This window comes from Brienomyrus brachyistius, chromosome 3 (assembly GCF_023856365.1).
Source record: "Brienomyrus brachyistius isolate T26 chromosome 3, BBRACH_0.4, whole genome shotgun sequence".
In the NCBI taxonomy this organism is placed as follows: Eukaryota; Metazoa; Chordata; class Actinopteri; order Osteoglossiformes; family Mormyridae; genus Brienomyrus; species Brienomyrus brachyistius.
Window position 1 is genome coordinate 24,803,975 of NC_064535.1, and position 27,097 is coordinate 24,831,071.

Below are 27,097 nucleotides of genomic sequence, written 5' to 3' on the forward strand. Positions count from 1 at the left end.
TAAGTTTGGTGAAAAAGCGGTTCGTTTGTAAAAACGCATACTCCGGTGCCTATACTGGAGCGCGTTCCCCGAAAGCTTCGTAACGCTATGTACTTCGTTATCTATAAAACTCTAAAGATTAGTCGTTAATTAGCGAGTGTTTCTCGAATCCCTTAGTAACTAAATTCATTATCGCCCGAAACAGATGACAGGAACACACTTGCGCTCTTTTTTTGGACAATATAATAATGAAGATGATGTAATATTTCAATATAAAACAATAACGTAGACTATAAATTAGCGCAAAAGGGGCTCCTTCTTGTAACATATGTGTGCAATTTCAGTGCATAAAATGGTTGTGCACCATTCAGAAATGACTTGAGAATGACCTTGAAAATTAAATAAAACGAAATAGGTTGAAGACACTGTGCAGGATCGCAATTTGAATTTGAATATACGGAGGTACAATTAAAATGGGATTGATTTCACATACATGTATATATACATAGTATAGATGTAACAATACAGCGCAATGTTTCAATGTGAATTACACAGCAGGTTAACAGAAACGCCATACACTAAATCTCCCCCTCTCTGCGATCACGAAAATTTACGTTATTTCAAGCACCTATATATACCTGAAAAGTCATGTAACTGTTATTCAGACTGAAAGAGTGCCGCATTTAAAGTATCAGGTATAGAGAACAAATTATTTAAGTGTCATTTTGTGCACCATGGTGGAAGAGCCCTTCATACAGTCATGCAAGTAACCCTATAGGGTATATATCACAACCCTCTCATCGGAAAAGGACTTTTTGGGGGCCTACATAAGCTAAACACATATTGTTAGAACAGGTTAAAACAGTCACACAAATTTCACCTTACAATGATGCAGATATAAAGTACACTTCATTCACTAATACATGCCAATATATACATCCACCATCCAGAAAGTAAATCTATTATATACTCATTTATGGTTTGCTAGATTCAATGACATTTCTGCGTTTGAATTTGAAATTAATTAAATTCTTCTCCCTGACATTCTAAATAAACATATTACAGGGTGCGGCCAATTCAATTCATATTCCAGTTTATGAATGGAATGAGGCACAATTCATAAATGCCAAACATCCCTGGTTGACTACGTAATGAGCTAACCAATCAAACTTGCTATGTGTTCAGTCACATCCTTTGAACTGGGAAGGCGAATCACACCTCACGACCAGCAATGGCAGAGAACTGCACAACTAAACCAAGATGGCATTTGGCATTTGAGACAGCGCCGCCCAGGAAGCCCAGCCGCTTGTTTAATCCTGGTTTGCGGGCGGACATCATACTCGCAGCCTCTTGAATCCCACCTGCACCCTGTCGAAAAGGGTTCTCGGCACTAGACCTAAAGCAACATAATCAATTTTATATTTTCAACAAATAAGTTAATTTATTCGTTGGTTACTTTGGTCTGTTTATAATGATTTTCTAATTAGTTTGTTTTTTCCCACATCTGCGTATACGTTTGGTGTGACAATCATATAACATAGTGTACCATTGAAATACGCCGGGTCGTTGGTCTTTTTATCGACAGTATATGTGTGCTTTTCTTACGCGGAGGTTGGGGAGGAGCCAACAAGCTACTACTGAAAGCCTGTTCGTTAATTTTGGAATAACTATGGTTATGGGAAAGACTCCCGAATCTCGTTCGTCTTTTACCTACGACCTACGTTATGTTGTTCGTTACTCGCTAAGATCGATCAGTTACGGGAAATACATCCCTGATTATTACATTTAAGTGTATTATACAGTCCTTTGTACGTAAACCTTTGTTTTGTTTATTTTACTTAATAATGTATAGGTCTGCCTTTTACGATATTTAGAGAGACTGGAATGTTTAAGTGCGGTGGAAAAACTGAATCGAAGGCTTTATAGAACGAGACAATTGGAAAAGGATAACGATTATGTTTTGAGAAGAAAACGTTTTAGAATTTGATATTTATGAATTCGAGTAAAAAAATTTTAAGTTTGTAACGTTTTTAAATCAAGGTTCTGAGACTGAGCCAGAATACTATATATCTTTTCAAAATGCTTTTCCAGAAAACAGACAACAGAATTCATACTCCGATTCTGTGCGATGCTTCTAGAAGCCAATTCGGCAGGGAGGGTGTTTTTTAATTAATCAACATTCTTATTTTTCAGTGATTATACATTCACCTCTGAGATGGCACCTCTGTGCAACCCTAATCACCAAATATCAATGGGCAACATGAAAATTTTCAAGCAATTGAATGTTAAATCCTTACATAATAAAATAGTCAACTAGAGAACATCCAATGTGGCATTAATTAATGGTACGCCTATATATGGTTTATGTATGTTATATATTACTTGCCTCTTATTTTGAGCAATTTTCGTTTCTTAAAAATATTTAGTTTCAAACCATGATTATATCGCTGTTCACTAAACTTTACATAAATATATAATGCAGTCAATAAAATCGTTGATACAAGATAATGCGTTAATATAATAAAATGAACATATCGTGAATAAGATGTTTGTAATTTTTGTTTTTACAATTTTAAACGTTTAGAATTGTTTTAGCCGCAATGGATTTTCTACTTTATAAATCATCGGTAGCTGCAGTTAATTAATATCGAATGTTAGTGTGTGAAATACCTTGATAATGACGCGCCCAAATCCATCTAACAAATAATGTTTATATTTGCCAACTCACCACGCCAACTTCCACAGCAGAGCTATTTATGGTGCATTTTGGAATAAAACGGACAATTTTACGTTTTGTTTTAGAACAATCTGGAAAATGGAAGCCAAGCAACGAAATTGCACGACACTGTAATTAACTGTCACTGGTTATATAGAGACACGCGTCCCATGCATAGTACGATCGTAGCCTAATTATTTGCATTTTGGTTGCAATAAATAGATGAATAGAATAACATCTAGCTAATACGTAATAACGGTAAGTCGGTTTTTAAATGTAAGCCGTGTCCGTTAAACAAATGCATTATATGTTTAGTAACAAAGGAACACGGCTGACGTTTTTGACATGTGGCGCCGTCGAGTGTGTGTATCACTTGTTTCATTCATTTTCTCGGGCACACCATGGGTGGAGACTGTAAAATAATTTATCCAGTGTATGACGTGGGTTGTGTGGTTTCCTGCGAAGACAACCAAATTGACGACACACAAAGAACTATTGAGGGGAAAATATTAAATATATATAGGCCTATACAAATTTTGCCTTAGTTATAGCATACGATTGCGCTACAATATGTTTATTGATGCTTTATGAAGAAGTTATATCTAATTAAGTCCTTTACCATGTTCATCCTAATCAACAACTGAAATTAGACAGTGTGCCAAAGGTATACAGACTACCTCAAGAGTCTTCTCTGATGCATGCGAAAGGTTAACGCGAGGCGTCATGAAGGAGCGATGCGACGTAATGAACATTTTAAATATTCATATGGATAATTCAGCTTCTTCCATTTACCTCATTGAGAGCCTGTTCGCGACTTGGATTACAAGATTGGATTCGTTTCCAGAATGTAATCGGGCAGATACCCAGTTGACGAGTTCCAAGAAGCCGGGGGGTGTACTCAGGTTAAACGCTGACTGCCCTAGTTTTAAAATATACCGATGAAACAATGGAACCACCGTGGATGGATTTCACATGAAATGACCTGGGTTTGCTTTACACAGAGGTGTTTGCCTAATTAACAGCAGCAGATAAATGGGCCCCAATAACTCTCAGAGAGGACTATGGGTAGATTCCCGAAGCATATAAGGGGCACTATGCTAGACCTGGGTCTTATAACATAAGCTGCACTGGTTTGTAACAGCTACATTTACTGACTCAACATCAGTTTTTTTTTCTTTCTATGTGGCGATTGACTATGGTGCTTAACTTAACGCTGCGCTGTTTGGGAGTTGCGTCCCGGCGGACCTTAGCGACTCGGATCCTCAGGTTGTATGATTTGCTTACGGCAGGCTGATATTCAATTATGCTGCGCAGTGAGGTAACATAGCTTAGTACTATTCGCCGTTCGTTGGGGGGTTTTCTTTGGTGTTCTACCCGTCAGCAATTGAGTAATATTTCATCGCTATTTAATCTGGATTAATTGTACACCACCCAATAAGAAAAAAGAAGCAAACATTTAAGTAAAGGTTACTTTGGGTGAAGAGCGCTACATGACCTTGTTTTAAATGAAACTGCTGTATGCCTAATGTTTATTGCTAATAATGGTGGGATGCGCGTAATTATTACAAATGAAAACCCGGAGTATCGAGGTTTTTCGCTTTATGGAAGTGCTGACAAACGTAAGTCTGGCGTCGCTGTGTGAGAGACGATAACCTGCTCATTAATGGCCATCTGGATGCGGACATTTGATCCCAGCGTATCCTTAATGAGCTCGGTAACTGCAGGCTCAGCGCAAAGTCAGTTTTACAAAAGCTTTTACGATAAATGTTGTTGTTATTAATATTGTTAGGCCTATAATAATAATAAGCATAATAATGTTATTGTTGTTGTTATTATTATTATCATTATTCATTGTGGTTTTTAGTAGTTGTATTTTAAGTGAAATATTTTTAATGTGAGCCTCGCGCCTTACGTTCCTTTATTGGTTCTTCGTTAATTTAGTTTGGCTTGAAATGAGTAAATGTTAATTTGAATGTCATTTAATATAAAATAATTTAATGGGTAGGTGTAGCTGTTGTGTGTGTGCCTATATATACCTACACACGCACTGCAGGGCCGTATTTAAATGGCAATCCCTCATAACTGGCATGTATATTATTGCTTTGTGTTGGGGAAAAGGCTTGTGTATGCTATGAAATGAAGTAGACAATTCGGCATTTCAAAGCGAATTGTTATTATATTAATCAAAATCGCATATATTGTCACTTTTTCTCAATACCAGTTTAGCGGCATCTCAAAGCCGGTAGGCCTCTAAACTGGTATTGTAGTGAAAGGCCTCTAAATTGTACCTGCATTTTCTACTCTATGGAAAAGGGGAACATCTCTAACATTTGGCTAACATTTAGAATATTGACGTAATCGCGAGGTTTACTATGATAAATAACGTCGTATACTGTGTGATGATAAATTATTTTGAATAACTGCTAGACTATACCAGTGCATTAAAATCACAGTCCTGCTTTATATTTTCCACGCATGAAAATTACACAATGCTTTCTATTTATTAGTGAGCATCCATTTGATTGGCATGTTGATATATAAATGACAGGATTATGTTCTTCTTTTACGTAGTATAAGAGGTGATGGGTGGGATAAAATTAATTCATCCGAGGGGCAACACATGCGCAAAATCAATTCATCCGAAAGGCAACACATCCGCTCCCAGCTGTCTGCTTACCCTGAGTCAGTATCGGGTTTGGAGCTTGTGCGCTGAAGAGGCACGACGAGCTCCACCTTAAAAAGCACCTGGGCCAGTGACAATGCGAAATGTGAAAGACGGGAGGAGGGCTCGATTATTCTTTCGCCACTAGGGTAAGATGCTTACGACCTAACTATCTTTCCACTGGTAAATCCCCGTCTGTGCAGCCCAAACAGACAGAGCTGCTTTGGGGCAGGAGGAAGACCTTTTGTCGGGAGGGACTACGGGCAGTGGTTTCAAGCTACAGCGGGCGGAAACTGCACCTGCACGGCTCGCTGCGGTGGAGATCGAACCATGCAGCAGGTAAACGCGCCGAAGAAGAGGGAGGGAGAAAGACTTACAGACTGGGTAATGGGGGAGGGCGGGGTAAAGGGGGATCGTTCAGCCAAAACTGTTATTTGATACCCAGGAAGTCGACCAAACCGCCCGGATCTCTTTTGTTTCGTTGATATTAGCCAGTTTTGTGATGAAGTTGCTTCGTTGATCTTAATGTAATCGAATTTACTGGGCGCAAACAAGATGTATTAAGCTGTGCGCAATATCTACGGTCCCCAGGGTACGTGCGCAGCGGAGTGTGCAGGCACCACCCACATACAGAATTCGTTGGTTTTCTACCTGTGCGTCTTTATGAATAGTGTAGGTCAGAATCGTTAAAAGCTACGGAGCATGTGAAACAGGGTCTCAGTGCTACATACTCTAATTATAAACTAAGTACAGTGCGCAAATACTCTTCGACTGCATAGAGAACTGTATGTATTTGCTGTTTTATTCATTTTCGTTATCAAAGTACTTACGCTGACGTCTCAAAACACCTGGAGCAGGTAAAGCTTTTAAATTATGGGACAAATGATGTAATTGTCAACGGCGTGAGCGTGCAAATGTTGACCGGTGTGAATTTTGATTGCAGCAGCGCACGTTCGTAAATACGCTGATATATAGTGGAATTCTGACGTTTCCATTATTATCCAGAGTATTCCAGACGGGCTGCCGTAGTTGTTGAGTTGCTTCTGACTTTTTAATTCGTAAAAAATAAAGGTGCGTATTTTCGACTGAAAAAAATACGTTGGTTTCTTTTTCTGTTCGTTCTACACGTTTCATATCCCCTGATGTTTATTTTATTTTAATTTTTTTTGACGAAACACAATCAAAACGGCTCCGTTTGACTTGGGATTCTACTGAAAAATTCTCCAAAAAATGTCTTTTTACATGCAAGACAAAGTGTCTTTTGTGCTGAAGAAACTACGGGGGAGGGGGGCAGGGGCGTTTTATTTTCAAAGGATCTTGCTTGGATATTTGTTGCTGAACTTCTCCTGTAGAATTTCCGAATTTATCATTTTAAAAGTTCAGTGTAGGCTATGCGGTTTTTCAGTTTATTCACAGTTGCTCTTATTCGAAACTACTACCGGGATAAAGTTTAATGTACAGTTTATGTAATACGTTAGTTCGGTTTTGACAGGAAAAAAATACTATCGAACAGCCAATAAGATGAAACATATTATTGATAATTGATGGCCCTCAACGTGTATAATTGTTTTGAATAAAGAGATGGTATTAAGTTAAACAAGTCGGAACAATCTTGCTATATAAATACTATATATCTCTCATTTGACATGGTTTAGCATTATAAGGGATATTTTAACAAGAAACTTTGTTGAATATTATGAGGTATTTTAATGTAGCGTATGTCCTAGTATTTAAAGATTATATCTGGTGCGTATTATTATTAGGTGCCTTGAAGTCGATGCGCAAAATGCTTCTTCTCGTAAATAGTGTCTGGTTTAACGGAAAGTCGTCCTTCTAAAGTAGGTCTTAATTCCGAATATAACTAAGTTGGAAAATTTCGTAATCAAATAAGTGTGATTTTCCCCGTCATTTTGACAGATATTCGAACATAGGTGACTAGAGCGGACTTCTTGCGTGGATATATCTAAGTGCTCACCTTCCCACGTTTACTGCAGTAGTCCGTAATGCCAGTCAGAAAATGGTACGGGAACTGTTATGCCTGTCGTTTATATGTTATTGATGTCTCTTAATCATGTTGTAAATATGTGTTAAAGTGCGTTTAATGGCAGTTGTTTAATTTGTAGCGACTGAAGTTATTCATTCGTCTGTAAAAGATTACTGCTTCTGATGAACAAAACCTAATTCATTTTCTATATGGAATCGTTCTATTTAAATATTTTTATTTAATATGATTTAAATATGTATTCAGTTTATCATCTTAAATCTACTTTGGTAGTTTGCATGCAGGGAAAAGAGACAGAATCCTGGCTAGTTTGCGGTAGATGAGCTAATATTACGCAAAGTCAATTTGATGAACGAAAGGTCTTTTTAAATATTTATCACATCGCTTTTTAACAGCATTTAAGGCATTGACTAAATGCAGGTTATTTGGTTTGTGAAACTATCCCACTAATCAAAGCCAAGGGCGATCGTCGGAGAGTGGAGTATGCTTAACAGTACTTTTAGAAAAGGAAAACTGTAAAAAATAATAATTCACGGGCATTTCAATGAGAACCCATGTTGTGTGATCTGAGTTAGCGCTTGCCGTTTTGCGGCGGTACGCTGAAAATGCGGAGATATAACCCGCGGAGGGGCTCTTGTTTGAAACGCAGCGGCACTTTCAGGCCGTATCGATTTCTCCAGGAAATGGCAAGAAGGCTCCTGCTTTGGGAGCCATTTGGGCGTCTAAAAAATCACTTAGAACATCATTTGGAGCCGGAATCAATCTGAGTTCGCTCCACGGTATGGCGCTGGGGGGCTTTATGGGAAGGAGCAGTCTGGGCAGGACGGCGGGCTATGCTGCTGCTCGATAGTCCTGACAGATGGTAATGCGTTCAGGGCCAGGTTTGGGGGGGTGGGTGATCTAGCGGTATATAGTCATTGTATCCTATGCCATTGACTGATCTCTGCCCCATGTACATATAAGTGAAAAAGAATAACATTACTGCAGCAACAACGGAAGCAGGCTAAAACCGGATTATTATACAAGGTCTTAAAGGAGATGGATCTTATAAATGGGAAAAAAAGAAAACGGGAAAAACAGTTTTAAGTGGGAAGTTTAAGTGACAGAACAAGGAAACGGTTCAGGGCTGTTGCATTAAAGATGGACGTGCTGGAAGTCGGAGACATCTTGTATGGGTTCTGTGTGATTACATCACAGTTTATGTTCCAGGCTGGTGCCTTGTTTCCGACTGGCTGGCCCACCTTCAGCTGTCCTGTAATTACTAAGCTGAGGCCAGAGGAATGCCCTGAGGATTAACAGCTGGCTGCAGGTTCGTGGAGCGGCTGTATGGACAAAGACGGTGTGAGCATCCTGGCGGAGGAAGAGTCTCAGCCGGAGGCCGAGAACAATTCTAATCAGGGTGGATTTTAACTAAAAACTGTTCAGAAATGGCTCATAGACTTGTGTGAGAGTCAGGCTGCCGGTCTCTCTGCTGAAAGGTTTTTATGATGTTAGTTTGCAGATTGACCAATAGGGCCCCCCAGAAATGGGATAGGGGACTCAATACCATGTTAATTGATTACTCTTTGATTGTTCTTTCCTCTTGAATGTTCAGCACTTTCTTTACATCATTGTTGATATGTAGGTACCACTGTAACCCATACCTGGTGATGTTGCTGTGTGATCTTTTACATTCTGCTTGAAGTGTCACTTGCAAAGTCACCGTATGGTCTCAAAATACCAATCAGGACACGTGTTGTGCCTCAGCGTGGTGTCCTGAGTGACAGCGGACAGTATGGCTGCAGCGGCGTACTGCAGTTGAAGTCATGTGATTTGAAATGCGGTTTTGTCAGTGGAAAACTGAGAATGCACAAAACGATCAATCAGTCCTGCAGAACAGTGTCTTTCTAAGTCACAGTGCAGGACGTGCTAGTTGCAGATAAGATGCTACATGCATGGCTGGAGCCATTGTTGCTTGCATTCGGCATTCATATTGTGACTGCATGAGCATTTTTAAAAATGTCCCTTGTAGTTTTTAATTAAGGATAAAGTATTCTGTGTCTTTAATTTCTGACAAAGAGTCGGAAGGTGCATGGGAGTTTTTTCGGGGAATGACAGGCTGACCTTCCTTCCATCTGAAGCTAAACAACATGTCCTTGTATGTCCCACTGCCGGTTTTCCAAAATATACTCAAATTCCGTCCAAGACGACAGACTCAGTGATTAAAGCAAAGCCAACTGGATGGGTTATCGGCACAAAAGGACCACACTTGCTTTACTTGTACAATTCAAAGATTTTCTTTCATTGATTTTTTTTTTTTTACCTATTTAATTCCCCATCCCTTCAAAGACCCGGCCGCTGCCTGCGTTTCTTCGCCGGGCCCATGTTGGCGACGCCGTCCGGCTCGTCCGCATCATGACGTCTGCTCGCCTCGCCGTCAGCTCCGTGCCGTTTAATCATCTCTCACCAGAGCCGTCCTCCTGCGGAGCCCGTCTACTCCCTTCAGTATTACGAGCTCCTTTCTCCTTTAAGGCCCCCCTACTCCTGTGCTTCCTCAGAGCCGCCCTCCTCCGCAGTCTGCCTGCGCAGAGCCCCGGCTCGCGCCCCCGGGGTGACGACGACTCCTGTTCTGTGTATGGCACTGGTAGAATTCACTGTGAAAGCGCACCATCAGTGAATTACCATAGGGCCATAAACGGAGCAGAGAAAGAACCGCGCAGTGCTGCCCGTTTGATTTTAATTGTTTTTTTTTCGGCTTTTTTTGTATCTGTGGTGGCAAATTCATTGCCCTCTTTTCTACAGAATGGGGAGGGGGGCCGCTCACTGGTTAAAATTCCATTAATCTCTTAAGCTTCCGGATGACCTACCTCACCCTTCTTTGCCCATTTTGGCACTAGCACATTTTTGCTTCTGTATTTACCCTTTGAGCAATTATGTGTAGTGCCAATATAGGAAAAGACAGACGCACAGCAGCACCTTCGGTCACATGGAGGCCTTTTTCTGCTATAAGGTGTTCAGTAGTCACATGATATGTCATCGAATATTTATAACTTGGGTCATGTCATATCTGCATTTCGGCTAAAAGGGCCGTGCAGCTTACGAATGGGGTATCCAGAATGCATTTGCATTGCTTTGAGATGATGCAGTAATCTCTGTTAAGTCATGGCGAAGAACCTAGTGCACCTCCATCTGAATGATCGCCTCCGTGGGAGAAATTTCTTTCATCTTCACTTGTATTATTCCATTATTTCCCTTTTCTGCATAATCATAAGTTGTGAAAAGCTCTATATCCGTGCTGTTTTGCCATCTCTTTTAAATGCTGTACCTCAGGATTTTATATTAGGTAGGCTGACTATTTTGTTTCGTGTGTCAGTATGTGTTTTCATTATCCCACATGCTGGTAAAGCAGCTGCCACTTTTCCTTTCGTTGTCTTTATCTCTTTTTTTTCCAGTCTACATTGAGCTTCATATGATAGAGGATTGTTCCAATCGATCTCTTTGTCCTCTGGCTGTTGCGGAGGTCTTTTTTTTTTTTGTCGTTGATTCCTTGCCTCTTGTAACCTGAGCCGCAGACTCCCATGTGGTGGCTGATATTTGATGGATGTGTGGAGCTCTTTTGGGAAATGGTCCTATTGAATCATTGCAAGGCTCCAGAAGAATGTTGATGATGAGGTGACTGCGGAAGAAGACACCATACTTCCCGTCTTCACTTCTTCTGGCCCTCAGGAGATTTCTCTGCTCCAGCCTGCAAGAAGCAGGCCAAAGAAACAGGATGAGATCTTTTGCGGTTGTCTAGGGTTTTCGTTTCCTACACGAATTTCTTTGAATTCACCAATGGGTTTCTTTCCAAAGATTAATTAACAATGAGTCATCTTCAAATTGGACTTGTAAAAACATTTAATTTCAGGTTGTAGAATTTTTTTTTGCTTGTTTGTTTTTCTGTATTTGACTCTGCTTCTCAAAGTGTTCCTCAAACTAATCTGCGTCTATCTTATAATGATTCTCCTCAACCTTCTGTGTCTGCTTGTGCACTTTGTCGTGCGGGGGCCCAGTGACGACCTGCCATTTTGATATTTTACAGAGATTCCTGAATGCATTGCAGACTCAGGCGGTGTTTGGCAATGGTAGAACTCACACTGGTGAGGTACATGGATCCGGTGGTTCTAGACTTGCCAACTACTGCTTGAGAGCTTTAGCCCAGTCCCTTGCGCCTCATAGACATCACTTATTCCTGTGAGGTTCTCCCTGCAGAACCTCAGAAACAGAAAGAAGACTTGAGGCTAGCATCCGTTTGCTTCCACGTCTGGTTATATGGAAAGCGAGTGACTGTAGGCAGTAGAGAGAGGCTGAAACAGGAAGTGCCACTCTGTTGCCCTCAGTCTCAGAGCATCCAGAGACAAAGTTGTACTTATTTCATGGCTCATGCGACATACAGAAACGTTCGGTAGCTAGGTGTAGTAGGTGGTAGACAACTTTCACTGCTCTTTATGCATGTATTTTATTTGGCTTCCAAGTTATCACGCAAGTACGCAAAGTGCGACCTTTTCTTGTTCGTTATTTTAATGGTTCAGTTTCACAATTTAGCACTTTTGAAAATGGGAGTGAAGCCTGTCTTTATTTTTTGTTTCCGAGTTCTCAGCTGCTCGTGTTGGCATGTACTACTGTTTCGAAACAAGTTTAGAAAGTGAGATCAGTGCACATTTAATGAAATAGCTAATATAAGCAGGGTGTTAATGGTAATTTCCCCCCACTCCACTATGGGTGTGTCTCTCTTATTTCTTTTTTTAGATTTTTGGCAAGAGCCGCTCCAGACCTGTGTCACAATTACCTGACCGTGTAGTGTCGTTTTACACCCACCATTGAGTTCCAGGAAAAGGATGACCTTGTCGGAATCTTTATTTGCCTGAATGAATCGTTTGTTTTCGCCAGCAGCCCAGAAGTGAGATTTGTCTGGCTAGCAGGCTAAGGAGCCTGTGGATTAATGCACCACACTGGTACAAGTGTTTCCCATGGAATGTACCATTTCACTGCTAGGTGGTCCTACCAGTCCTCCGTGATAAACAAGGGTGGTGCCTGATCTTGGGTTGTGGTGACCCAGTTCTACTTTGAAAGCGTTATGAAATCTGCTCAGAAACTCTCGTACCACAGTTCTGGGCTCTTATGGCAGTGGGCTATCATGGAAGCTAATCTATACCAAAATACTGAACGCAGAATGACTTCTAGCGATTGCATTGAATGTTATGTACGTATATGCTAAGCCAATTCAGGGCAATTTCAAGAACTATCCTGAAGAGTACCAGTGTTGATTCTGGTACCTTTCAGTAACTTGTGTTCATTGTCCCCCCCCCCCCTTATTTATGTATCTGATGGTACTGGAGTTGGGGGGAGCTTCGGAGTCCAGTTTCACTGTCTCGCATACCCTCTCTGCCCCTGGCCAGCAGACACGCATCTCCCACAGGCTTTCCTGAAAGGCACTTGGGTGTCGGCGAGCCGGACAGACTACCTGCTAATGCACAGCAGACATTAGCGAAATGTGATTATGTTCCTCATTATTAGCTGTATAGAGTGGTGCTGACTGCAAGTGGCGTGGGCAGACAGTGTCTCACCCATCGGATGTGTTTTCTGGGGACAGGGAAGAACCATTAGACGGAAATGGTGGGGGGTGGTGCTTGGGACCGAACATTTAACAAAGATTCTGGTCTATGTCTATGAAGGGTGCCCTTTAGACGGGTATTGAACCTTAATGACTTAAGTGGAAATTTAGCACCTAAGTCTATTAAACAAGGTCACATTTTTGTTGTTTTAAAGGGAACTGCTTGTCAGCACATGTAGGGTGTCCCCTGCATTTCCTGGGATGGACTCATCAGAGCCCTGCATTAGGTAAGTAACTATGGAAGATGATGGAACTGTTTGTTAAATTACCCTGGTCAAATGTTGTCCAATATGCTCATAAGTCTTCTGTAGTCAGAGGAATCGACCCAGGCGGTTCAGTAATTTTGACATGAATTTCGTCGGTATATCCCTTGGCTGGGGGCCCTGACCCCCACCTTTCTGTTGGCTGGTAGTAGCACAACCAAGTCAATGGTAAGGAAGGGATTAGGATTTGTCCTTGTACCACTGCGGACAGGCTGAAGGGGGTGGGGGAACACAGGCCCTTGTGATAAGAAACTATTAGCGGAGATTAAAGCTTTGCCCCCATGTGTGTAGGGCTCCAGGCAAAAGAGACCCTCCCCCCCCAGGGGAGCTGAAGTGTACTGGTGTTGAATCAATAACTCTGGCACCTGCTTACTTTCAACCGCCACACCAAATGGGTTCAACAACAATTTGTTCTTCTGCAAAATGCTCTGTTGACAATGTTGATGGAGGGTGTCCTTCTTATGCTTCACATTTACCTGAAATGGTCATGTGGAACCCTCTTGTGAGTTCATCACCTGCGGCGAACGCACTGGAGCGGGTTCATCACCTTGCACAAAACGCGGACGGTCTGGAGGTCCCCGAGGACCAGATTGGGAAACACTGCAGTAGAGCATTACCTGATGGCACAAACAGTGGGAGGCGCTGCAGGAATATGAGGTAGTGTGCCTTACAGTCCCTGTCTTATTGAGGTAAGACATGGCAGAGCTGGCATAAAAATGCAGTTATTTAGTGTTTTGAAGGTCCATCTTGCCTCAGCTCGTGTTTGTGATTTTCATGGACATGTCAAGATACAGCTTCTGCTGGAAGAGCTTCTGCTTTGGAGGGCTAGTGGTGACATCCCTGCTATCTGCAGATGGGGTTATGCTTCTGGCAGGGGAGATTCCATGGACTCTGGGGGCCCTACGTGAAAAAGCTCCGTAGGACCCCTCCGCTAACCTTCCCCCAATATGGCAAAATTTATCACCATTATTTTAGTGTAAGTGTAAATTAATAATATAAAAAAAACAGAATTTAATAAATGCAAGTCCTTTATTTTCACTTTTGTGAAAACAGAATACACAAATAAAAAAAATAAAATAAAAAAAATAAAAGATTTGTCAATGCAATGTACTTGGAAATGAACCTCCCTCGGGGGCCCCCCTCCACTCAGGGGCCCAGGGAATTGCCTTCCTTGCATGTCCTGTTGCCACACCTCTGGCCTGATGTAACTAGGATATCTAACACACAGTTTGATGCTGAGTGGGAAGTGGCAGGGATTAGTATTAGCAAAATCTGAGGCATTGGTGTGCTCTCAAATATGGATTTCTCCTTTCAGCTGAGATGAGTCATTCCTTAGTGAGGAAATATCTCAGGATCTTGCTCATGAATGATAGCAAAAGAGCAAATCTGTTTACTGGCCAAGGTTCTGCAGATCTGTGGTGGTGAAGAGAGAACAAAATCTGTCTCCATTCTCACCTTTAGGTCATCAGCTGTTGGTAATGACTGAAAGGAGGAGGTCACAATTCCATCTTAAGGGCTTAAATCGAAGGCAACTGGACTTCTTAAATTTCTTGAAGACGTTTCACCTCCCCTCCAAAAGGCTTCTTCGGTTCCGAACTGAAGGAACCATTCGGCTGAGAGGTGAAACATCTCCAGTTTCCTTCGATTCAAGCCCTTAAGATCATCACATCCTGGACGACTGAGAACCTACACAGACGTATGTCACTAATACAACTGGACAAAATGAGACATCTCTGCATACTTTCTGGGTTCTCCTTTGCAGACTGTGACAATCCAGATGAACCTCAACCGCTTCTCCAGATCAAGAGGAGCAAGCTGAATTGTTTTGCATATCTTATAAGGACGTCACCTGGTCAACTCTCAAGGGAACTGAGGCTGCTGTGGGCCGGGCCAGAACCAGGAGGTGCTGGAGAGACTACAGCTCCGGGCTGCATTTTTTGACATATCCCCCTTGTATTAGCATGAAGTGCCGTTCCATTAGCATTTTTTTTATGTGAGTTTATAATTAAACTTGTACCAAGCAGGTGACAAAGTGTGTTTGGGTGTCTAATTTAAAGCGGTCTTCCGACTGGATGAAGTGAAACATCTCCCAAGATGTATTTTTCCCAGTGCGAAGTAGGTCTAGCAGTGCCATCAAAAACCAATTTTAATTGGATTTTTTAAATCAGGTTTAAACTCACTGGGAATAAAAAAGTATTTTTTTTGTGAACATTAAATGATTTATTGAAGAACTGTCCACTCTGATTAGTAGGTAACTGCATGCTTCACGTGGGTTTGCATCAAAAAGCCAACCTACTCTAAATTCTGCTCAGTTCAAAAGGCCGAATAGACCAGACATGTTAAACTTACATTATTATTCACAATTAACATTATTCAAAAAACACACCTTTGAGGTAAGATCTGGCATGAGAGAAATACATATCTGCACTAACAAATGGTGACAATTTCATATAAAGTGGTAAATACAAGAGAAAGCAAGTCCTAAAATCATTTAACCAAAGTAGTAATGTCCGTACTACTCTTCCAAACAGAACCGCTGTGAGTGCACCCACAGCCTTGGACCAGTCAGTACATACTGGAGTGTTTGCCTGGGACAAGCCCAATAAACTCAACGGTTTCCTGTACACTGGGGTCTTAGGGGAGGGGGGTCGGTTCCCACACACACAACACATGCATCTCTCTGAAAGAGGACCCTCACTCAGCATGTGACCTCTTGACCCATGGGGGTAGGATGGGGCGGGGGGGGAATACCCACAGCTGTCCTGGCAAAGATCCTCAAGGGACAAGAAACCTGGAGCGAAGGCTTAACCCTCAAGCACTTGTACATTTGGTTTGGAATCTACCATCACCACACACTCCAAGTTGAAGCATCTGCCTGCCTTCTACATCTTGGCCTATTTACCTGGAATTTTATACTGAGCAATGTACATCGAGGCTGCAACAGAAGTCCATCTTGCGGTGTGTATCTACCTGAGGAATGACACAGCGCCTATAAGCAGAGGGCACGGTGATTATAGCACCAGCTAGAGGCATTTTACTGACGAATATGAGGCCTGAAATGTCACAGACGTGTCCAAAAGTATGAAGACTATTGGGTATTGAATGGGGGGGAGAAAAAAGTCTGTGTTGTAAGCTGTTAATGTACAAACTGAGAAATCCCAAGTCTGCCTCATGCACTTCCAAAAAAAATGCTTAAAAGTGGAAAAAATGACTAACTATATTTACACAAAATGCATCTGTACATTACTCAGTCACATCCAACAAGACTAAGGAAACCCAACCGACTCAAGTATGGTTCTCTTAAAGGAGAGCACAGGGGAGATTGGCACGTCCTGCCTTGAAACGCGAGGGAATCCAGTGAAGTCAGCGTCATTGCTCCAAGGTCACGACCTCCACCGCCTGCCCGTCCAGAGTGACTGTGTTTTCAATACGTGTGGCGACAGGTGCCATGGCGACCTGCACGGGGCGGTTACCCTGCGCGAGGCTGGTGACCACAGTCTGGTACATGCTGACGGGGATCTGGACGAGTCCTGCAGAGAGACAGAAGAGTAGGTGGCATCTGTCTGTCCGCTGATACAAATCACAGGAGCATCTATCTCCAAAATAATCATGGGTAACCTTCATGTTGTCTAAAAAGGCCATGGCTAGAACGTACAGGATGGCACTTGCTGTTGAGAAAAATGCTCTGTGCTCCTTAAAAGGAACATCCAGGAATAGACAAACTTCTGGAATGAAAGCAGAATGGAGTGGTCAGGTAATGGGGAAGCCCTGACTTACTCGGGCCCTGTGTCACCTTCCTGCGTGGAGGGGTGGGGAGGGGTGGACTCAGACTCACAAAAAGCTCACAGAAGGGGAAGCGTGCAGCTAGAATCCACTTCTAATGGATTAGGCTGGATCACACAGATCTACTGGACATGTACGCGCACCATCTGTCCTAGAGGAGCTCCGTGGATTAGAATGTCCAACCCCCAAGAGAAGTGAGGGAGAGGTGGTCTCCAGCTGGCCAGGATTAACCTGAGCTTCATTGTTTTAAGCAGCACTGACATGTCCATTATTAATATCATTATTATAGTCATCAGCATGACATCCGCTGCATTCATTGCTAACTGTATCCGGTACCTGCAAATATGTGAGTCCTGTTCGCCGGTACAGTGAAATAAATCGATGTTTGGACTAATGGCTTTGCACTGAGACCTATACAAATTGTACTTTTCAACAGCGAGGTGTCCTTGGTGCGGTTAGAGGTCCAGTTAGCGCCTTAGGTACGTACCACTGGCATCCTGCACCCCGGCCAAAGCTCCCATTGCAGCCGCCGTCTCCCCCGCCAGCACGATCTGCCCCCCGCCCTGCAGGGTTGCCTCTGCAAGTGTCGCCACAGCATGGGCTGCTGCTTCACTGCAACCACACACACTGGAATTCATAAGCATATTTATTCAGTACCTGGCAACATAAGCAAGACAATAGATGACATGCTAACAGAATCCTAGGCTTTTTACTTTTAAGCCCTTGGTCACCAGCAAGCCTGATGTATTTAGGGGGGGGGCATCTCATCTCCAGCCTGCTCTGCACTCCTGCTCAGCCAGCCTTAGGATTAAAATAATCCCATGAGCAGAGTGGATGCTGAGTACTTCAAGTCTGCTCTGATAGCTGCTGTCAACATGGGGTGAGGAGCCAGGGACAGCTACTCAGGCCTTGGAGGCTGCAGGCGAGTAATCAATGACCAAAAGGCACTACTTTGCCCCGCGGGGACAGCGCCCCCTGCTGGTTCGCTGATTAACTTCAGGCTCACTTTCCCCTTTGGATCTGACACATGAGAGATTTGAAGGGCTGTCAGACGAGGTGAAGCATGTCAGGCTGATGCTGTGTTTTTATGAATGTGGCTTCAGTTGGTCAGATGTGCATCATACTGAGTACTAGCCACAACCGAGCCTAACCGGGGATCAGCAGCAAAGCAGTTTGGAAACCCAGATAATGGCAGATGAACACAGGGCAGACTGTGAGGAGAGATGCCCCCCTTCAGATTACCCCTCCCAAGAGGCAGACTACCGAAGAGGCTGAGCATAACTGATCTTCCCCTTACGCACAGCCCGGCTCCTGGAACAACTTAAATCCAAATCTAATTAGCAGTAACATCGACCCTAAAACATAATCACCACCATAGTCATTCACTATATATATAAAAGGATCATTTAAACATTTCTTACAATCAAATAAATCAGTAGCATCTTTCCAATAGTTTGGATATGAAACATTTCAACAACGGAGACACAAAACTTAAAAAAAAAAAATGTCATCCAGAAACTGGATGTATTGTACTTCGTGCCCTAGACTGTTTACCAGCGTACTTTGATTATGTGTGTCAAGCAGGTGTGTAATGGCAGGCTAGATGGTGGGCTCTAGTTTGGTAAGAGGGTTAATACCAATTGCCCCACCCTGTGAATTTTGAGGACAGTTCCTAAAAAGGGGGTCATTAGGCCGTGCTGAGAGCAGTGCAAAGCAAACGGAGGGTTGGGGGGTGAAGAGTATGCGTAGCGCTGAGGCAGCTTGGCGACTGTAAGCTGCTTTTCTGCCCTAGTCTGGCGAGGAAATCTGTCTCAGCACCTGTCCATAATACCCCCCCACCCATTGCCCTGATGAGTTAGCATCAGGCAAATGGCCAAAATACCACCCCCCCTTCCCAAGACCAGACTGCAGGCCTAATGACAACCAAATTAAAGGCTGGAACAAGAACGTACACCTTACAAAAGCCAGTACTTCTACAGAAATGCTGCTCTCCTATTGGACTGCAGCCAAAAATTTAATTTAAACCCACTCAAGTACACCATCAAAAAAAAAAAAAAAAAAACTTTTACATATCCATAAATGACCTCATGCATATCAAATTTGCCCAGCAACAAAGCTGGATACATCCCAAGCCAATGAGATAATTTTAGGCAACTTCCTACAGCAGTGAATCCCGTGGGATTTAAGACTACAGGATTCCGAGTCCTAATGCAGTGACCTTAATCACTGCGTACTGCTGGCCGGCACTGCCACTAGAGAGGGCCACACGGAAAACAAGGTAGGCATGTCCAATCAGGAAATCGTGCTTCTGTGTGATAAACAGCCATCGCAGAGCCCCGGGGATCGCAGGTAACAAGCCCCAAGGGGGGGCTGAGTGTGGGCACAAGTCTCCAGCCCCGAGATCAGGGGAGGAACGTCATGGAAACGGCCCAGAAAAGCTGACACTGCCGCTGCCTTGCCCACTGTCACACAAACCATCATGATTCAGCCTTGGTATCCAATAATGCGATACAGCATTGGCACCCGCAACACACAAAGCGCCTCTGGTCCACATCACCTGGAAATAATGCATGTTGCTCTACCAAAGAGCCAAATCACCGTTTCCTGCACTGCCTATGCGACTCGCGTTTTCCAAGAAAAATATTCTGAAAATCCATCTTCATAAACCACATCTCTCTGTTGTTAAATTCTTTGGCTACATAAACTGCTCTAATGCGAGAAGCGTGAGTATAACACAACAGGCAGGAAACGAGCTGATCCACGGACCTCTGGGGACTTCTATTTTCCTACCTCAATAGTTCCCCTGCCAGTCATCCCAGCATAGCCTGATTCCCACAGGCCTACCAACCTGTTGAGTGCCATGGTGACCGTGGCTCCAGCCTGCAGGTCCTGGGTAGCGGCCACAGCGGCCTCTGCCAGTGACGCCACGGCCTGCGTGGCCTCTGACGTCTGGGGTGTCTGGATGGTCATCTCTCCCCCCTGTAGCGTAGCCCAGTTCTGCTCCACCTGCATTGGTTCACAGGGACCGTCTGCATTCCCAGACTTGATCCTCTAGCGTTGTAGCCAGAAGTGCAGCACCGGCCGACCCACTCACCTCTCCATCAGCCACGGTGGAGTAGTTGACCTGGGCCACAGTCACAGTGGCAGGCAGTTCCGAGGCATCGGCTAACGTGGCTACAGTCGCCCCGGTTCCCACCTGAGCGCAGAGAGAAAATTATAGCCGGCCAACGCGTGTTTAGTCATGATTCGTTTTGGTCACCTTAACACATACAAAAGTCAAACAACAGCAGTCAGACAGGCAACATTACTGGGCCTACAGATCATAGATAAATTGCCTGACTGTTTAGGTATCTAAGGAAACATCATGGGTTTGCAATCCTAACATGGCCAGCCTCAACCCATGACCATTCAAGCCTAGTCCAGACTAAGGTAAAAAAAAAATGCATGAGCATAAAGTACTTAATCCAAACAGCTGTTAGCATACTATATTGTTTCACAAGCTAGCCTATCCTAGCCTAGCTTAGCAGCTCATAGCCTATGCTAACCTAAGCGTTCTTAACCTAGCACAGCAAGTCCTGGTCATTGCTCTAGGGGGTCCCACAGGTAGCAAAGCTCTTGTTCCCCAACACAGGCCGTACAGAAACTCACTTGTATAAGGGATACAGTGCCGTCAGGGTTGCTAATGGTCTGCACCACGGTCTGCGAAGGTACCAGATGGGCAATGCCGTGGGTGACAGCAGCGGTGGCCGTGGTCATATGTGTCTGGGGAGCCTGTTGGTCCTCGAAAGCGTAGAGCAGATCTTCACGGCCGTGCTGTTTGTAGCAGTTCTTCACAATGGTCCTCAATGCTTGCGTCCAGGACACCTGTTCGGGAGAGCACCGGCTTTGTCTGAGCATCAGCCTGCACCTACCAGTGCCCTCGTTAGCATGTGTGTCATCACCGGGGGGGGGGGGGGGGGGTTTATCTGGACAGTGCTGGTCAGTCTCCTGTCCTAGGATTCCACCAATGTCTCCCAAGGCCTCCAACCCTGTAGCCTGAGGTCACGACTGCCGACCCACCCTCTGTTTCTGCTCCTCGGTGCGCACGTCACTGCGGACGTTGGCCCAGGGGATGTCATCTGGCCACCACACAGGCTTGCAGCTCTCCTTGCCCCAGCCGGGCTTCCCACGGCCCGTCGAGTACTTCAGCATCTCGGGGATGAAGGCTCGCAGCTGGGCCTGCATCACGGCGGCAGACAAATCATAGCCGTAAGGAGTCAACCTGACCCGATGCTACGTCAAGCACGAAGCATGATGGGACACGGTGAATTTTTACGGTCAATACGAATGGGCAGGCACACGTAGTTCCCGTTTCAGGACCCGGTGCTGCAGGCACAGGTTAACTTTGCGAGGGATCTTTTCTTGGAAGATTACATCATCATCATCACTCAAAGCTACCGAAAGATGATTCCAAACAAACTGACAGATACATTTACCACCATTTCACAGCCCTCTGAGCATTTCAGGCTCTGAGTTGGACAAAAAACGAAACCCTCACGGTTCCCCCGCTAATCCCCACAGATTTGCACCCACCCCCGTCCTCTTTTCCAGGGGCTAATGTTCTATCTCCAAAATGCTGGCTAGCCACCTGCTCAGTTCTGTCCGGAAGCCTCAGCACATTCCAGTTTGCACCTGGAACGAAGCTACATGGAGCCCTAAAGCAGGAGCCATCTTTGCGGCCACAGAGGTTACGGTCAGCTGATATCGGCAAACGATATCCCGTCATTTTAAAACCTGAACTCAGATGCCCGTATCAGTTTCTCCTGATGACACACCATATATTTATATGCTTCCACCCAACCCCAACATCAATTATTTAATCGACAGCAGTAGGGAGCACACTATAGGACTGGTCAGTCATGCACAGCAGAGTGACCTGTTTAGGATGTGTCTTACACTTTCTGCATTTAATTTTAAATTAACACGGCACAAGAAACTGAATTCACACACAGCACTAAGAATGTTATTATCCTGGGCCATCTTTCAAGATAGAACAAGATGGCTTATTGCCTGAGTTTGCAATCTGCTTGTGGCCAAGTCTGTTAGTGTAATGAGACTAGCAAGTGACTCTGAGCCGGCTTCTGCCTTAAGTCTGGTTCGTGCAAGCTGTCCCACCACTGTAGGGTCTCCAATCTGACTCCATGACACCCCCCATGGCCACAACAGCACACACAATATTCACGGGTGAGTGAGCCACTAAGAATCTTCAGGAAAATCTTGGGTTCCACCTACACAGAATGCCCATGAATCGGGCTCTCGTCCTTGACAGCTGGTGTAATTATAGGTGAAGGGGAGACTGGCTTATGCTTTAGTCCACAGGGAGCCAATCATCAGTGAGATACTGGGGCCAGGTGAGCTGGGAGGGCTAGCTAATTACAGGCCCGTGCACACCTGGGTGTCAACTGGTGCTCCCTAGGGCCAAGGGCTTCACCACCCCCAGAACCCCTTCCACTTCGACAGCCGGTGTGTAGGGCAGACCATCAGGCCTACTGACAGCTGTTAGTAGGGACTGATTAAATGCTGGATAGGCAAAGTATGTACTCCTGCCTTCCATCCATTTTCTATACCCACTTATCCTACACAAAAAAAATCACGCACACTGGGGTTGAGAGCAGATGCTGTTTTGGGGGTGCCGGAGTGACCCTTAAGAGTGTGTCAGTATCATGCCCTCACAGCAGCCTGATACCATGGCATTAGACGTGGCACTATTAAAATAGCAGCACGTATGGACAAAAGCAGTAGAAAAAGCACCACTAGTGACATATTGGGATACCAGGAAACAAAATCCTTCACGACAAAAAATACGATTCAGAATAAAATCCCTTGCATGCGATAGGTTTGGCAGGACATGACAACATGAAGAGAAGCGTTCCAGCCAGAGCATACAGTACCTGTGTCATCTTGTCAACAGATACGGGGATGCCATCGATGGTGAGCGGTGGGAGTTCAGAGCTCAGCTCGGGGCCGGGGGGAGCGTGCTCTGCCAGTGCATTCTCTAGGTCATCCAGGATCATGCCCTTGAACTTCCTCACCTGCAAGGGACAGTGGTAAGCATGCTGCATGTGGAATGACAGGGAAGGAAAGCTTGCAGATAGGCACGACATCATAGTTTGGGGTGTAGCAGACTCACCACGTTCTCCAGTGGGGCAGCGCCAAACACCTTGAACACTGCGTTGGGTTTAGAGGGAGAGATGCACAGTACGATGGCCTGCTGGCCCACCCGGGTCGTGTACTCATCGAGGGTGGCTCTCAGTTTTCTGCAGAGAAGTGCAGACAAACCACTCCTTATTACCTCACAAGCTTCAGTCCTGATTGCGGAAGGTAAAAATACTGACTAAGAAATTACTAATTCTTTGCCTTTGGCCCCATCTGGTGGTTAACAATGGAAAATCATTTTTTTACATAGGTTGTCTTAAATACAGTGGAACCTTGCAACTGGAACACATAACCTGACCAACTCATATATTGAACTTTGTAATTTTTTTTTAATTACAATTTAAATCTTGGAACTTCACCATTCCTGCTAAAACGAGTATGGGTTGAGAAGTGTTCAACAACAAAATTCAAACCTTGAACGAGTAGGTCGAGAAAAATCTAGCCGCAACCGAAAACTCAGAATACAACAAAACAAAACAGATCTGCTAAAACTTGTTCGGATCGAGACACATCTCTGATGGGCTGAAACAAAGGCAAACGGACCTACTGGGATGCTGATGCCTATGAATCACTCTCAGTCTCACGGTACCTCTCGACCGAGATCGACAGCTGTGTTCCTGTTTTTGGTGTGAATTGTTTTGTACTTCATTTACAGCACTATTAGTGATACAGTAATCATGCTGCCTAAGAAAGTGAGCAGAGATAGCAGCAAACCAAAGAGGAAAGTAGTGAGCAACTGTAGAACCTAAACTACAGCAAGATTTGAAGGTGGCGCACGCGAGTCTGCTCTAGTTTCAGACTAAGGGATTGTCATTTATTTCAAGTTTATCGCTTTTGTTTGTCTGCTTTTTCATTTGCGTATTAGTTTCATATTGATTGCTGATGCTTTTTAACATTAGATAGGTAGGCAGATTAGTTTAAAGAGGTAATCATTTGAAGGTGTGGAACAAATTAAATAAATTTACATTATTTCTTATGGGGAAATTCGACTTTGAACTCAACCATTTCGCAACTCGACTAGCCTTCTGGAACAAATAAGGTTCGTGCTCCGAAGTACCACTATATTGCCTTCTATCACCTGGATCTTTAGTGGGATACACCTATCAGGTAGACACACGGCTGGACGTCCGGCACAACTTTTCCTAACTTTACCCAGTGTTCCAGAAAAGGACACCATCATATTTATGGAATTTTACAGCCATAGGTTAAAATACTAAAATACTAAAAATGCTGTCTTCATGTTGTCCTTCATTAAAATGAATTTGACTAGAGCAATAGTTTGCTGTTAAGCAATATGGCTCCCAAAATATCCTGCGTGACATACACACTTACAATACATGGTGAAGTACAGCCTCAAGCGGGAATGGGTTACTCACCTGAGCAGTCGCGTCTGCTGCCTTTTGCGGATGGATGGGTTGGACTCAAAGATATGTGGACGCTTCCTCTTCTTCCCTGTTGCTACTGCAGCTGCTGCCGCCATACCGACTGGCCCTACGATGTAGAGTATTAAAAATTAAATAAAATATACACTGCATATTGCCATATTTTGTATGCACCCATGTATGTACCCTCTCCACCTTGTATGTAGAAAAAGTACAGATACCTACAAAGTATAGATCCATTGCCTATGTATAGTAAATACTACACCATGACCATTTAAGTAAAACATTTTGCGCCATCTAGTGGACATACAATGGTAAGACAGCACAATGGAGAGGAGCGGATTCCCTCACAGGTCCACTGGAAGCGCAAAACCAGGCACAGGGTCAGTTTACCTGCAGCGGCCAGGTGTGCCGTGACTTCATCAGTGCCCGTGGAGTTGAGGATGTCAGAGTCATCGTAGGCGTCGTCCTCGGGCGAGGAGGGAGAGTCCTCGTCCGCACTCAGCATGCTGTGCTCTGTGTAGGTGGCCACATGCACCTGCTGTACCTGGCCAGTCACGGCATGGGCCTCGATGGTGCTAATGTCTGCCTGGTGCACACTGTGCTCATCCATGGTGCTCACAGCCTGTGTCACACTGACATTAACACGCAGGCAGAAACACAGACAGCCATCAGTGCAAACATAGACCAGCTGTCCTGTTGGTCAACAGAGAAATTGTATTTTAAATAAGGGAGTTGACTTTGATAGCGAGTCATCCAGTATTGCAACTGGATTGGATTGAATTACAATGGTAAACCAAGTAAATTTTTGAATTATTGTCTTTCTACAAATGATAATATATTATTTTTAATGCAATACATAAGAACTGTACTGTAACTTTACCTACTTAACTGCAGAAATGGTGTAAACAACGTCAATATAAAAAACCGCCAAAACACAGCCCGCTGATTTCCCACCTTTCAACTTACTGTAGTGATACACAGCATATATACACTCATAAAACTGTTGGTGTCAATAGATATGCAGTAGAAAGTCTACTTGATTGGTGAAGTACTAAAGATTTGCATTCACTGATTGTGAAGAATTGTGATGGCAGCGTTTTCGAGAAATAGTCTTACACATTAACTACGACAATGTTTAAACAATCTTTATTTCAAGCATTTGAATTGCCGGATATGTGTGAGAACAACCCACTATTTTTTAATTTAGACACACGACAATCTTGGCATAAGATTTTACTATTGGACACCGTTGTTTTTAGATGGGTTTTGGATAAATTAACTGATTCGCACAGCTCACATGAAGACTGTTTTGTCACCGCAACGCTGCACTGATGAGAAACGTAGATTAATGACAACTCCTATTCAACTGAGGTATAATTTCAACCGCTACCTCCCCCCATTTCCCCTCAACAAAACTACACACACATCAAATTTCACAAGAAAAACGTGTAATTATATGGTGTTCCGAAAAAATTTTTTTTTATTTGAATTACACAATTTAGTCCAAGACAGCATATTTATCTAATCATCCAACACTGGGAACCAACTTGTCACTACGTTTGCATGCTGAACTACGAAGAAGCATGCTAAAGTGATGACAACTTTTATAAAAGCACACCTCGCTACACGGTACTGTGCGCCCATACTTTCCGGTTGATTGATGTTGTTGGCGGGTCATGCTAGCTGCTTAGCATTAACAAACGGCGCGTTTTCCTACTTCGCCTCCACTAGCATGGCGCAAAGATAACTAATACGCGGCGTACCCTTAAAGTGAACACATTGTCCCCTTAACTTTACTAGTGTGTAATGTGTAGATATTAAAAGCGAACCCACAACTCTTCGTTTGGGGGTAATTTTCAGTTCCCCAACGTTAGCCCGCCTCTCATGAGTCTTATAGTAAGAAACCCAGGCCTACTGCGGCCTGTAGCAGCGCCCAGGCTACATTTGTGCTTCGTCTGAGCTTAGTTATGAGATTAACTTGAGGCTTTCGTCAAAACGGGGTCAATTAATTTACACAACCCCACAGCAATAACGCGTCGGCATTTCCCCCCATCTTTCCCCTAGCCCGCCGCTGCCGGGTTTGTTCGTGCGGCTGCGCCGCGGCTGAAATAGCTGGAGATTGCGCGGGTAGGGCACTAACCTCAGAGCGGCTGCGCTACTTCGGGCCTGCGCCGTGCAGTGTAGGGCTGGAATCCGAGCTTTAGCTAATGGAGGACAAAGAGCCGCCAGTCCAGCAAAACGCCGATTCCCCCGGTCCCACCGCGCGCAGTGCGTCACTGCGGCGGAGTCACCGCGACGCCATATTGAGAAGGGAAGATTTGTATTAAACCCACGAGACAAACGTAAAAAAAAAGTAAAAAAAGAGAAAATCCCTAGACACATATAACTGTATTTCCCTAAACCTGTGCGCATGAAAATTGTTATAACTTAAGTGCATTTTTATACAAAGTCTGTGTTTTCTTACCAAATGAGGTGTGACA

At 43.9% G+C, this 27,097-nt stretch overlaps 1 protein-coding gene and 1 long non-coding RNA gene across 5 annotated transcripts; one reads left to right on the forward strand and one right to left on the reverse strand.

The window, feature by feature from the left end:
• The first annotated feature begins 5,291 nt into the window (after positions 1-5,291).
• LOC125739084 (uncharacterized) lies at positions 5,292-15,199 on the forward strand. The gene is made up of 3 exons (XR_007397046.1): positions 5,292-5,696; positions 13,147-13,218; positions 15,017-15,199. It is a non-coding gene; the product is annotated as an uncharacterized LOC125739084 (long non-coding RNA).
• A 390-nt stretch (positions 15,200-15,589) lies between these two features.
• Positions 15,590-26,913, reverse strand: LOC125739082 (nuclear respiratory factor 1-like). 4 transcript variants are annotated; one of them, XM_049008823.1, is made up of 12 exons: positions 26,758-26,913; positions 25,008-25,249; positions 24,609-24,723; positions 23,207-23,333; positions 22,968-23,108; positions 21,097-21,255; positions 20,686-20,901; positions 20,132-20,233; positions 19,886-20,043; positions 17,525-17,664; positions 16,591-16,784; positions 15,590-16,224 (listed from the first exon to the last, which is right to left on the reverse strand). In XM_049008823.1, the coding sequence occupies exons 2-11, from the start codon at positions 25,225-25,227 to the stop codon at positions 16,624-16,626; spliced, it is 1,539 nt and encodes a 512-aa protein (XP_048864780.1). In that variant the 5' UTR covers positions 25,228-25,249; positions 26,758-26,913; the 3' UTR covers positions 15,590-16,224; positions 16,591-16,623. The 4 variants fall into 4 exon arrangements, with proteins under 4 accessions (XP_048864780.1, XP_048864781.1, XP_048864779.1 ...); XM_049008824.1 differs by having other exon boundaries at positions 15,590-16,784; positions 17,525-17,649; positions 26,758-26,912; XM_049008822.1 differs by having other exon boundaries at positions 15,590-16,784; positions 26,758-26,911.
• Between the last annotated feature and the right edge of the window lie 184 nt (positions 26,914-27,097).